Source organism: Monodon monoceros, unplaced genomic scaffold (genome assembly GCF_005190385.1).
Source record: "Monodon monoceros isolate NGI ecotype Baffin Bay Population unplaced genomic scaffold, NGI_Narwhal_1 Super_Scaffold_20, whole genome shotgun sequence".
NCBI classification, from domain to species: domain Eukaryota; kingdom Metazoa; phylum Chordata; class Mammalia; order Artiodactyla; family Monodontidae; genus Monodon; species Monodon monoceros.
In genome coordinates, this window is record NW_021703777.1 from 7,811,081 (window position 1) to 7,825,251 (window position 14,171).

Sequence of the window (14,171 nt, forward strand, 5' to 3'; positions counted from 1 at the left end):
TATGTGTCCCTAGGTCTGAAGTGGGTCTCTTGTAGACAGCATGTATGTGGATCTTGTTTTTGTATCCATTCAGCCAGTCTGTGTCTTTTGGTTGGAGCATTTAATCCATTTACATTTAAGGTGTAATTATCGATATTTATGTTCCTATAACCATTTTCTTAAGGTTTGTTATTGTAGGTCTTTTCCTTCTGTTGTGTTTCCTGCCTAGAGAAATTCCTTTAGCATTTGTTGTAAAGCTCGTTTGGTGGTGCTGAATTCTCTTAGCTTTTGCTTGTCTGTAAGGGTTTTAATTTCTCCGTTGAATCTGAATGAGATCCTTGCTGGGTAGAGTAATCTTCGTTGTAGGTTTTTCCCTTTCATCACTTTAAATATGTCCTGCCACTCCCTTCTGGCTTGCAGAGTTTCTGCTGAAAGATCAGCTGTTTATCTTATGGGGATTCCCTTGTATGTTATTTGTTGTTTTTCCCTTGCTGCTTTTAATATGTTTTCTTTGTATTTAATTTTTGACAGTTTGATTAATGTGTCTTCGTGTATTTCTCCTTGGGTTTGTCCTGTATGGGACTCTCTGTGCTTCCTAGACTTGATTTTTTTTTTTTTTTTTTTTTTTTTGCGGTACGTGCGTCTCTCACTGTTGTGGCCTACTCCCGTTGTGGAGCACAGGCTCCGGACACGCAGGCTCAGCGGCCATGGCTCACGGGCCCAGCCACTCTGCGGCATGTGGGATCTTCCCAGACCGGGGCACGAACCCGTGTCCCGTGCATTGGCAGGCGGACTCTCAACCACTGCGCCACCAGGGAAGCCCCCTAGACTTGATTGACTTGATTGACCATTTCCTTTGCCATATTAGGGAAGTTTTCAACTCTAGTCTCTTGAAATATTTTCTCAGTTCCTTTCTTTTTCTCTTCTTCTTCTGGGACCCCTATAATTCAAATATTGGTGCATTTAATGTTGAACCAGTGGTCTCTGAGACTGTCCTCAATTCTTTTCACTCTTTTTCTTTATTCTGCTCTGTGGTAGTTACTTCCACCGTTTTATCTTCCAGGTCACTTATCCATTCTTCTGCCTCAGTTATTCTGCTATTGATTCCTTCTAGAGAATTTTAAATTTCATTTATTGTGTTGTTCATCAGTGTTTGTTTGCTCTTTAGTTTTTGTAGGTCCTTGTTAAATGTTTCTTGTGTTTTCTACATTCTGTTTCCAAGGTTTTGGATCATCTTTACTATCATTATTCTGAATTCTTTTTCAGGTAGACTGCCTATTTCCTCTTCATTTGTTAGGTCTGGTGGGTTTTTACCTTGCTCCTTCATCTGCTGTGTGTTTCTCTGTCTTCTCATTTTGCTTAACTTACTGTGTTTGGAGTCTCCTGTTCGCAGGCTGCAGGTTCGTAGTTCCCATTGTTTTTGGTGTCTGCCCCCAGTGGCCAAGGTTGGTTCAGTGGGTTCTGTAGGCTTCCTGTGGAGGACTGTGGTGCCTGTGTTCTGGTGGATGAGGCTGTATGTTGTCTTTCTGGTGGGCAGGACCACGTCTGGTAGTGTGTTTTGTGGTGTCTGTGACCTTATTATGATTTTAGGCAGCCTCTGTGCTAATGGGTGGGGTTGTGTTCTTGTCTTGCTAGTTGTTTGGCATAGGGTGTCCAGCACTGGAGCTTGCTGGTCGTTGAGTGAAGCTGGGTGCTGGTGTTGAGATGGAGATCTCTGGGAGATTTTCGCCGTTTGGTATTACTAGGAGCTGGGAGGTCTCTTGTGGACCAGTGTCCTGAACTCGGCTCTCCCACCTCAGAGGCACAGGCCTGACACCTGCCCGGAGCACCAAGACCCTGTCAGCCACACGGCCAGGCACGTGGGGAGTTTCTTGCCTTTTGGGAGGTCTGAGGTCTTCTGCCAACGTTCAGTAGGTGTTCTGTAGGGGCTTTTCCACGTGTAGATGTATTTCTGATGTATCTGTGGGGAGGAAGGTGATCTCCGTGTCTTACTCCTCCACCATCTTGAAGGTCTCCCTCAGCTTATTTTAAAGAAGAGGTGGTAGTGGCTTATTTATTTCCGTTTATTCACAGCCATCATCTACACTTGCAAAACAAATAGCACACAGAATGAGTGACTTTGTGGGCCCCATAGAGGGCCTCACAAGCGAGAAAGTGAGTGATACAAAGAAAATGCTTCATTGTAAAGCAACCATACTGCAATAAAACTTAATTTAGAAAAAAACAGAGAAAACAAAAAGAAAATGCTTCAAAAATAAAGACTGGAGTGAACCTGGCATTGGCTGTGTGTGTCGTCCGGGGCAGTGTCTGGTTCCGGGTAGCAGTATTGTGCGTGGTGAGATGAGGCAGCTGTGTGTACCTCAGCATTCAGCGACGCTGGGAGCCAGACTTGCCCACGGAGGGTACAGGGGCCTGTGGTGTCAGGCAGACCCGAAGGCAGGGGCTCCTGGGTTTCCTCCTTGGTGTTTGTGTGATGCCTCTTGTCCCCAGTCAGAGCCACATTTAGGAACTGTTGACTTGGAGTTAAAAGAAAGAAAAGAAAAGAAAAAGATATTCCCAATTCCCCAGTTCTCTAGTTCTGTACCATGTACTTATTCATTGCTTCTCTGTCATATACTTAAAAAACATGAACGAAGGTTACAGGGCAGCCCCATTTCAAGCAGGAGCACTTGAAATGTGATCCATGTGTGTACTTTGCTAGTTATAGGTTGTGAGACTCACTTATGGGGAATGGATGGCCCAGGACAAACAGCCTCTCAGGAGGGGATCACATATCTTACCAGTTCATATACATCCTTCTAGGTTAGGGAGAGCAGTCAGGAAGCAGAATCGTAGTACTGCTGTGTCAGTATTTCGTTCACATAGTATGGAAATGCCAGCACTAACACCATTTCTAAACTGTTCAGCATCTGCCAAATAAAAATCAGTGGAATTATTTCAAATACAAAAAATCTTAGACTGGGGCTTCCCTGGTGGCGCAGTGGTTGAGAGTCCGCCTGCCAATGCAGGGGACATGGGTTCGTGCCCTGGCCTGGGAAGATCCCACATGCCGCGGAGCAACTAAGCCCGTGCACCACAACTACTGAGCCTATGCTCTAGGGCCCGCGAGCCACAACTACTGAGCCCACGCACCACAACTACTGACACCTGCATGCTCTAGGGTCTGTGTGCCGCAACTACTGAGCCCACGAACCGCAACTACTGAAGCCTGCGTGCCTAGAGCCCGTGCTCCACAACAAGAGAAGCCACTGCAATGAGGAGCCTGCACACTGCAACGAAGTGTAGCCCCTGCTCACCGCAACTAGGGAGAGCCCGCGTGCAGCAACGAAGACCCAACGCAGCCAAAAATAACAAATAAATAATATATAAATTTATAAAAAAGTAAAAATACTAGATATAGTTGTCCCTCAGTATCAGTAGCGGATTGATTCCAGGAGCCCCCATCCCCATACCATGCTCAAGTCCCTCATATAAAATGTTGCATTATTTGCATATAACCTAAGCATATCCTGCCATAGACTTCATTTTTTATTTTTTTATTTTTTAAATTTTTTTTAACATCTTTATTGGGGTACAATTGCTTTACAATGGTGTGTTAGTTTCTGCTCTATAACAAAGTGAATCAGTTATATGTATACATATGTTCCCATATGTCCTCCCTCTTGCGTCTCCCTCCCTCCCACTCTCCCTATCCCACCCCTCCAGGCTGTCACAAAGCACCGAGCTAATATCCCTGTGCCATGCGGCTGCTTCCCCCTAGCTATCTACCTTACTACGTTTGTTAGTGTGTGTGTGTCCATGACTCTCTCTCGCCCTGTCAAAGCTCACCCTTCCCCCTCCCCATATCCTCAAGTCCGTTCTCCAGTAGGTCTGCGTCTCTATTCCCGTCCCACCCCTAGGTTCTTCATGACATCCTTTTTTTTCTTAAATTCCATATAGATGTGTTAGCATACGGTATTTGTCTTTCTCTTTCTGACTTACTTCACTCTGTATGACAGACTCTAGGTCCATCCACCTCACTACAAATAGCTCAGTTTCGTTCCTTTTTATGGCTGAGTAATATTCCATTGTATATACGTGCCACATCTTCTTTATCCACTCATCCGATGATGGGCGCTTAGGTTGTTTCATCCTGCCATAGACTTTAAATCCTCTCTCGATTACTTATACTCCATAATACAGCATAAATGCTATGGAAATACTTGCCAGTGTGTGGCAAATTCAAGTTTTGATTTCTGGAACCTTCTGGAATTGTCTTTTTTTTTTTCCCCTGCATATTTTCCAGCTGAGGTTGGTTGAACCTCCAGATGTGGAACCGTGGATAAGGAGGGCCGACTGTATACTGCCAATGCTGTAAAGCCAACAACTGTTTTTATAGTAACTGTTTTCACTTCTCCCATAGTCACTTTTAATTTGAAGTGTTCAAAACTTTATCTTGCTTTAGAGACCAACACCACATGGTAAAGATCTTTCTTTTGCCTTGGGAATAGGCAAATAATGCTTAGAATAAAATCTCTTCTGAGAGGGAGGTTAGAAAATTCTGAATATTGGCACCAGTTTTAAACACACTTTCCCAACACACTTATTCCAAGAGATACTTGTACCCGTTGTAGGTACCTAGTGCTGTTTTATGGTGTGTGTGTGTTTATTTTAGTGATTTCAATCCCAAAATTCAAAATAATTAGAAAAGTAGGCATGAGAATGAATCAAGTCCCTCTGGGTTCTGTGTTGCAGGCTTCCATACCTTGTCTCCCCGGACTGGAATCCTTTCTCTGATTAGTGTTTCTCAGGCTAGGGAAATGTTCCAAGATCCCTGAAGGAACATGTTTCTAAAGAATAAACAAGGGGAATTTTAATTAAAACTGCTTTTCAATGATTTCATTGAAATATACACAAATACAAAAGGAGGTAGATATACACTTCTTATTCATATAGCATTTAAATGTTATAAAACCAAAGCAAATTTACAGATTAGATATTAACAAAACTCTAAAATCAGTAAAACACAAATTAGCCTCATGGATTTAACGTGATGAGCAAATGCGTTACTGAAGCCAAACCCCACTTGCATTGTGATCAGGACTGCGGGCTGCCAGGCCTGGGGATTTGAGTTCTGCAGCTTGTTCTATACACCCAGGGATGACTCAGCTCTCTTTTGTCCTTTCAGCTGCTATTAAACCTTCATTCATGCAGGGAGCCAGGACTGCAGTGGCCTTTTCCTGGACACAAATGCATCACTTACAAAGGAAGACTGCTTTTCTTCTTTCTTATTACCCTTGGACAATTCAGTATAACATGGCACCAGTGCAATCATTAAAATAAATGCAAATTATAAGGTAACACATCATTATAAAGAGGTCATTCAGAATGTGTTTTTATTTTGTTTAGGCTATCATTAAAAAAAAAACACAAAATTTAAAAAATTCATAGTGCACTTTCAGATCTCTGGGAATAAATCCATGGTTTTCTGTTTGAGAAACGCTGCTACAGGTCAACGTGATCTATACCGTTGATTTTTTTTGTTTCTTTCTGTTAGGTTATGGAGCAAACATTATTCATTAACTTAACAAAACCTTTCAGGAGAGAGTTCCTTTTTTCTCCTGATAAATGAAACTAGCATACCTCTTAGATATGTTTGTGGTTGTATTTATTTATAGGCATACCTTGGAGAAATTGTGGATTTGGTTCCAGACCACTGCAATAAAGCGAATATCACAATAAAGCAAGTCACACAAATTTTTTGGTTTCCCAGTGCATATAAAAGTTATGTTTATATTGTACTGTAGTCTATTAAGTGTGCAATAGTATTATGTTTAAAAAAACAATGTACAAACCTTAATTAAAAAATACTTTATTGCTAAAATATGTTAGCTGTCATTTTAGCCTTCAGCCAGTTGCAATCTTTTTGCAGTGGTAACATCAAAGATCACTGATCACAGGTCACCATAACAAATAAGAATGAGAAACTTTGAAATATTGTTAGAATTACCAAAATGTGACACAGAGACATGAAGTGAGCAAATGCTGTTGGAAATATGGCGCCCATAGTCTTGAGAGACTCAGGGTTGCCACAAAATTCAATTTGTGGGAAGTTGGGGGAGGGTAGGATGAATTGGGAGATTAGGTTTGACATAAATATACTAACTACCATGTGTAAAACAGATAGCTAGTGGGAACCTGCTGTATAGCACAGGGAGCTCAGGTCGGTGCTCTGATGACCTAGAGGGGTGGGATGGGGTGGGAGGGAGGTCCAAGAGGGAGGAGGGCATATAGGTGTACATATAGCTGATTCACTTCACTGTACAGCAGAAACTAACACAACATTGTAAAGCAATTACACTCCAATAAAAATTAAAAAAATAATGTAAAAAAAATAAAATGTTTAAAAAAGCAGTATCTGTGAAACACAATAAAGTGAGGCACAATAAAACGAGGTATGTCTGTATTGTTATTCCCCTCCTCAAAAGTTTATTCAGATTTATTCACATATTGATGGAGTGTCTTCTGTAGGCCAGGCATTGGTCTAAGTGCCTAGTCAGGGACAGCTTTCTAAATATCTTTTTTCTTTAATTAATTTATTTTTGGCTGCGTTGGGTCTTTGTTGCTGCGTGGGCTTTCTCTAGTTGCGGCGGGCAGGGGCTACTCTTCGTTGTGGTGCACGGGCTTCTCATTGTGGTGGCTTCTCGTTGCGGAGCATGGGCTCTAGGCACGCAGGCTTCAGTAGTTGCAGCACGCGGGCTCAGTTGTGGCTTGCGGGCTCTAGAGCGCAGGCTCAGTAGTTGTGGCACACAGGCTTAGTTGCTCCGCGGCATGTGGGATCTTCCCGGACCAGGGCTCGAACCCGTGTCCTCTGCCTTGGCAGGTGGATTCTTAACTACTGTGCCACCAGGGAAGCCCCCCAGGGACAGCTTTCTAAATATTTGGTTTCTCCCAAGAGGAACTCTGTGTGTGTGTGTGTGTGTGTGTGTGTGTGTGTGTGTATGTGTGTGTGTAAAAGGGAGACTTAACACGTTGACAAATGAAATTTGCATTATCCACTTTACCTGACAAAATTAACCTCTGAAGTCATGGTTGTAAAGCTCCTGTTTGGGAATTAGATTTCTTATAAATGAGAGTTCTATTAATACTGTGAATTATGGGGTTAGTGAAATGGTTTGTAAAGGTCCTTTAAAAATTTTTTAAAATTGTTTTTAGTGTTCTTCTCACTAGTCTGTTCCATCAAAACTCCAGTCAGCTGTTCAAATGGTGTTAGTTCCATGGCCAAATGGTCAGATAGGTTATCTGTTTTGTTTTTTGTTTTGTTATTTGTGGGAGGTAGACAGTTCAAGTTTTGTAATCCAACTAAGAGACTTTTTATGTTTCTTTACACAGAAGGCTAGACCATCTATAATGCAGGTAAATGACTCTGTAAAATTTATTTATGTATTTTTCCAGCAGTATTCTCTGTGGGCTACTATAATATTGCCAATAATATGTTCTATCCTAGGATGCTGTAACACTTTGTTCCTACCCTTTCATCTTCGATGCCCAAGCCAAGACCAAGATGTTACAGACCGATGCTGAACTACAGATGCAGGCAACGTATTTTAAACCTTACTTCCTCTTCTTATGGGTTTCTTTCATCTTATACATTCAGTTGTAATTTTTCCTAATAGGAGAAAGTTGGTTTGGATGAAGTTCCATTGTAACTTTTAGAACTGTTAGAAAAATTTTCAGCAATTTTATATTGAATATAACACATATACGTGAATGCACATCTACACAAACGGGGGTGGCAAGTGTCTTCATAAAGGGCCACATAGTAAATACGTGTCTTTGTGGGCCATACAGTTGTCTCAGGTATTCAGCTCTGTCGTAGCATGAAATTTGAATTTTATGTAATTTTCACATGTAGTGAAATATTTTTCTTCTGATTTTTTAAAAACTATTTAAAAATGTAAAAACTACTGTTAGCTCAAGAGCTGTACAAAAGCCGGCAGCAGGCTGGATTCGGTCCTTGGGCCATTGTTTGCTGACCCCTGATAGATAATTAAGTGGAGCTTGGCAGTTCTTTATTGCGCGAAAACTCAAGTTATAGAGATTTGTTTAATTTATTTTAGACACCCATTTTTATTGTAAAATATAATTGGTTTTGACAAGCCTACAAAGACATCTGTGAATTAGCAATCCAAATCTACCAATTCCCATTGTTGGTGGATATATAACTTCATTCATCTCCCTCTCCCTTTCCCCATCTGTCTGTCTCTCTCTAGCTCTTATCTATATATATCTCTCTCTATATATATATGTTTTCACAGTGATATATCCATGATATTGACAATTTAAAGGTTTTCCAGAGAAAATGGACATTTTTCAAAGAATAAACACCATTTTTAGCAAGGGGTTGTTAGGCTTCTTTTCCTGCCACTTTGAAAGTCATAGTTTCTACCCACTGTCCATCATCACTTTCTTCTACGAAGATATTATTTCAGTCTTCATCAGCTTAGTCTAAATTATTTTCGAATGAGTTATGGATCATATGGTTTATATAAAGTGTTTCAGTTAATCTCTTTGGGTTCAGATTAGAAAGATTTGTGTGTTTTGTAAACATGAGTAACTGAGAAAATCTACTGGAAAAGTTAGGAGGAAAATAAAGACCAAAATGGAGCTGCAGTCAGCCTGGCCCCGACCTACCCCTGGTCCAAAGGCAGGGCTGGCTGCTGTCCCCACTCACAGGTGCGCTCTGAGTGGTAACTGTGCTCTTGGATGTGCTGTTCCAGGTGGCGGTCAACGGGGCCAACCTGCAGAACGCCTTCATGCTTCTCACCTTGGAGCCTCTGCTGGCCAGAAGCCCCTTCCTGGTCCTTCATGTTCGCAGGAGCAGCCTTGTTGGAGATGCCCTGAGAGAGCTGAGCATTCATTCTGATATTGATTTAAAAAAGCCTCTCAGAGTGAGTCCTTCCGTATATACCTCTAAATCCCTTCCTGGGTTTTCTTTACACAGTGTTGATGAAGCAGCAGAGATTTTATTAAAATCGTGGAGTACAGCCATTCATTCTTTCTTTCATTCATTTTACAAGAATTTACTCACTTCCTTCTGTCCAGTCACCAAAGAGAACATCTCAACGTGACATCAGATAAAAATGCCAGTGGGTTACGTGAGGGGAATATAGGGCCTTTTTTGTCTGCTCTCTTCAGTTTACCTGCTCCAGCTCTACCAAAACCAAGCGAACAACAGCACTGCTAAAGCTTCAACTAGGTAAAACCACCAAGCCAGCATCTAGGAATCTTTGGATGTCAAAGATCTAAGAGAGAAAGAAGGTAAAAAAAAAAAAAAAACGGAAAGGTAGTGAAATTGTCTGGGCAGCTGGTGGCCTGTTAGGATAGGTCCTCTCAGTACTTGGAAATGATTAAATTAAGAAATTGTCTTTCCTCATAGATTAGGCATGTTTGTGTCACCGCTTAGTGTATTCCCAGGGCTTAGCACAATGCTTGGTACGCAGTAGCTGGTCGGTAAATATTTAGTGAATTATTGAAGTTTTAAGTGATTTACCTTTCCCTTCAGAAGACTTTCCTAACTCTATTTCCAATCCTGTTGTAAACTCCAGCTTCTGAAATGTAATAGGCAAGAAACTGATGGTCTCCATGATACTGTCACCCTTTTAAAAATTTCCAGTAAGTAGTATCAGTCCCATCAGTCTGCCTGGGAGTTCTCCCTAGAACTTCTGGGTTAGGTTTTTGATATTGCAAAGAGAGGGCACTTTCTTTGCCCTTTGTTTTCAATCAGTAATTCAGGTGGGACAGTTCTTGCTTGGTAGCATGTTTAAGTCTTCTGCTGGCATCCATATAATCGGAGACCTTTACTCTCCTGCTCTAGGCAACCTTGACCACAGGCACCGGGATAAGCTTGCTGTTTTTTTTTTCTTTTTGGCTGTGCCATGCAGCACGCGGGATCTTAGTTCCCTGTCCCCTGATCAAACCCGTGGCCCCAGCGTTGGAAGCGTGGAGTCTTAACCAGTGGACCACCAGGGAAGTTCCCAGGATAAGCTTTCTTAAATGCTGTTTTTAGTCCTGTACCTGAGCCCTTACCAGTAAAATGGGGATGATAATAGTAATTCCAGTGCGTGTTCTGAGGATTAGGTTAATAGAGTTTAAGTGCTGGCTGGCATGTAGAAGACTCTCAGTAAATCTCGTCCTTTGGTTTGCTGTAGCTGTTGTTGTGATGGGTCTCTCTGTGGCCCCTCACAGAGCCCAGGTCTGTGTCTGCTCAGAATGCTCTCCTCCCTTTCATATGTATCAGTTAGTCAAGAACTCCGCTGAGAGAGATTTCTTCCTTTATTCAAGTTAGCCACTGCTTTTCTCTACGTGCCAGAACATCGACCTCTCAGTGTATCTGACTCTTTGAAAATAAAATGTATTCTCGAATTGGTTCTTTTATGTTTGCCTCCCTGCCCCAAATAGATGGTAAACTTTCTGTGGACATATGGTAAACGTCTGACTTTCTCTGTATCCCGTGAAGTGCCTGGTAAAATTTTGTGTGTTTATAAGTGCCTTGTTAATATATTATCAGCAGATACACTTTGCAGTTTTCATTGCGTCAGTGTATTCTCTTGTTACATCTTCCTTTCTTTGTCCTGACTTTGGAAATAATTTGCTAAAAAAACAACAACAACAAAACAAACAAACATGAAATGCTGGTGATTTCCCTGAAATACTGATTCTGCTTTCATTATTTCAAGGTCATTTTTGATGGTGAAGAAGCAGTGGATGCTGGTGGTGTCACAAAGGAGTTCTTTCTTTTACTATTAAAAGAATTGTTGAATCCCATCTATGGAATGTTCACCTACTATCAGGATTCAAATCTCTTGTGGTTTTCAGATACGGTAAGTTAGTGACGTCACCTTTCAACAGATGGATTGAATTAAACTGTCAGACCAATCCCTAGCCTTCTGGTGTTTACAGAGGGGAGCATAACAGAGGTAATCATATAACATGATTATCGTCATGTTCCCCGTCTTCATGTTTCACCCGTTGCTAAGATGTCATAGTGTGTTCTGTCACCCATTAGCCCCATTTCCATTTCTAGTAGGTAAGCTCCAAGTTTTGTAATCCTCGGAGGGTAGAGCGAGTAGGGGATGATAAAGAAATTGGTTTTATGACATATAAAAAGTAGTTGTCAAATATATCTTATTTTAATAACAGTGATAGTACGTGTATGAACACTCGTACAGATATACACATACTCACACTTTTTGAAAATTAAGTCGGAGAGCTAAGTTTTAAAAGGCATTCTTATTTCAAGCAGACTATAGTTTAGCTCTTTTTCTACCAGACTTTTCTCCCTAGATCCGCACTGTCTTGAAAGGTAGCCATTAGCCTCCTGTAGCTATTTAAGTTTAAATTTTATTTAATTAAGTAATACTAAAGTCATTCCCTCAGTTGTACTAACCACTGTTCAGGTCCTCAGTAGACACATGGGGTTAGTGGCTGCCATCTGGGACAGCACAGAATAGAATGTGTCCATCATTGCAGAAAGTTCTGTTGGACAGCATTGCTCTAAATGAGGGTAAGCTGTGCTCTGTATCACGGATGAGCTGTAAACGCTTAACTTACAGCATTGCATCTTTGGGCGACAGCTGAACTTTTGTTAGGGGTACTTGTCTGCTTCAGAAGGTAACTAAATATTAACGAGATCTTCATTCTTTCGTACTGAAAATATTTTTAAAGTAAATGGCAGATTGTTTTGAGGGCTGCAAACACTGCTTTTCTTTTCTTTTTTTTTTTAAAATGTGTATTTATTTACTTTTGGCTGTGTCGGGTCTTAGTTGCAGCGTGTGGGCTCTGTAGTCGCGGCACGCGGGCTTGGTTGCTCTGTGGCATGTGGGATCTTAGTTCCCCTACCACGGATCAAACCCACGTCCCCTGCATTGCAAGGCGGATTCTTAACCGCTGGACCACCGGGGAAGTCCCTGCTTTTCTTTTTAACACATTTGCGCATGTGGTGAAAGTGTTTTGTAGAGCACAACTGGTTTCACTTGATTGGCATAACCTGTGGACTCGCCATCTACAACTCCACCGTGGTGGACCTGCACTTCCCGTTGGCTCTCTATAAGAAGCTACTGAATGTGAAGCCTGGCCTGGAAGACTTGAAGGAGCTGTCACCCACGGAAGGAAGGTACGGAGCTGGAAGACGGGAGCCCGGTGTGGAGAACTGCTCTGGCGCTGGGACCAAAGGTTGACAACACCACGTGTACAAGTTAAGAGTTTATCATTAGACTGTGCTGTGTATGCTTTGTCTTAAGATGTGGCTCCACAGCTCCTGGCTTGAAGCAGTGCCTGTGTCACTCTAGGGGCAGAAGGAGAAAGGGGAAAAGGGAAGTCGTAGCTGCCCAGGAATCCAGCTGTCTGCTTTTCTTATCCTGAACAAAAAATTAGGACTTCGAGCTTTGTCATGGTCCATAAGTACAGGGGAGAAAGTATTGAAAAGGGAGTCTGTATTTTGCAAAAACCTACAGGTCTCCCTGTCCTTCTGTGTTTCTCTCTTCTGTGTCACCTTGACTGTCACACCGCAGCCACACTCACAGCACTTCTGGTCACCAAACGTGTGGCGGTTTCCCCTACCACCAAGTGATTCTCCACGACGCCAGCTGGTGTCCTACGATTCACCTCAGTTCTGACACCGTCTACCTAGAGATGGCATTGGATCCCACAAGCTCAGTGCTCAGTCCCTCCAGACTACTCTCACCCACTTCGGGTGCCACTCGCAAGCAGTAGGTCCCCAGGTTACCCACAACTTCTGTCTGATCTGGTTACAAATCAGAGGTTCTCGAGACCCCTCCTCAGGTCCGATTAATTTCCTAGAGCGGCCCGGAGAATTCAGGGAAGCACTTAGGTTTACCCGTTTATTCAGGATTTACAATAAAGGATACAGAAGAACGGCCAGTTGAAGAGATACAGAGGGTGAGGCCTGGAGGGGTCCTGAGTGTAGTAGGAGCTTCTGACCCCATGGAGTTGGGGTGCACTGCCCTCCCCGTGTGTGGATGTGTTCACCAACCTGGAAGCTCCCTGAACCCCCTACTGTTGGGATTATAAGGAGGCTTCCTTACGGGGTGATCAATTATGACCTTCATTTCCAGCCCCTCTCCCCTCTCTGGAGAATGGGGGGCGTGGAGCTGAAGATCATGGCTGGGTCCTTTGGGTGACCAGCCCCCACCCAGGAGCCCACCCAGAATCACCCCATTAGAACAAAAGATGCTCCTAACCCTCTCATCACTTAGGGTTTTGGGAGCCCTGTGCCGGGAACTGGGGACAGAGACCAATATACGCAGTTTCTGTTATGTCACAGAGCCTTTTTTTTTTTTTTTTTTTTTGCGGTACATGGGCGTCTCACTGCTGTGGCCTCTCCCGTTGCGGAGCACAGGCTCCGGACCCGCAGGCTCAGCGGCCATGGCTCACGGGCCCAGCTGCTCCGCGGCTTGTGGGATCTTCCCGGACCGGGGCACGAACCCGTGTCCCCTGCATCGGCAGGCAGACTCTCAACCACTGCGCCACCAGGGAAGCCCACAGAGCCTTTTTAAGAAAGTAGTTTGAGATATAATTTGCATACCACACAATTCACCCAGCTGAGGTATATAATTCAGTGACTTTTAGTATATTCAGAGTTGTACAGCCTTTATTACAATCAATTTTAGAATATTTTCATCACCTGAGAAAGAAACCTGGGACTCCTCAGGCGACATCCCCAACTTCCTCGTCTCCCAAGCCCTGGGCAACCACTGAGCTACTCTCTGTCTCTATTGATGGCCTCTTCTGGCTATGTCACATAAACAGAATCGTACCACGTGTGTTTTTTTGTGACTGGCTTCTTTCACACAGTGCGTTTTCAAGGTTCATCTAGGTTGCAGCTTGTATCAGTATTTTATTTCTTTTTACTGCCAACTCATATTTCGTTATGTGGATATATGCCACATTTTGTTCATCCATTCTTCAGTTGATGGATGTCTGGCTTTCTCCTACCTTCCGGCTGTTACTAATAGTGCTGCTGTGGATTTTCTTACAGACTTTTTGTGTTGATGTAAGTTTTCATTTTTCTTGGGTATGTACCTGGGAATGGAATTGCTAGGGCAAATGGTAACTCTGTGTTTAGCCTTTTGAGGAACCTCCAGACGGTTTTCCAGCGTAGTGGAGCCATGTTTTTATGTTATTATTCTTTC

General features: G+C 42.7%; 1 protein-coding gene across 8 annotated transcripts in view; it reads left to right on the top strand.

The window, feature by feature from the left end:
* Nucleotides 1-14,171, top strand: part of HERC3 (HECT and RLD domain containing E3 ubiquitin protein ligase 3) — a 137,031-nt gene that overhangs the window by 74,540 nt on the left and 48,320 nt on the right. For 6 of the 8 annotated variants that reach the window (XR_003795420.1, XR_003795419.1, XM_029234523.1 and 3 more), the window contains 5 exons: nt 7,351-7,374; nt 7,466-7,555; nt 8,739-8,909; nt 10,698-10,841; nt 11,967-12,133. Coding sequence is in view for 5 of the 8 variants with exons in the window: in XM_029234523.1 (XP_029090356.1) it covers nt 7,351-7,374; nt 7,466-7,555; nt 8,739-8,909; nt 10,698-10,841; nt 11,967-12,133 (596 nt within the window). In the remaining 3 variants the exon portion in view is untranslated. Of the gene's footprint in view, nt 1-7,350; nt 7,375-7,465; nt 7,556-8,738; nt 8,910-10,697; nt 10,842-11,966; nt 12,134-14,171 lie in introns of those variants that run through there. The other 2 variants (XM_029234525.1, XR_003795421.1) reach the window with 2 other exon arrangements.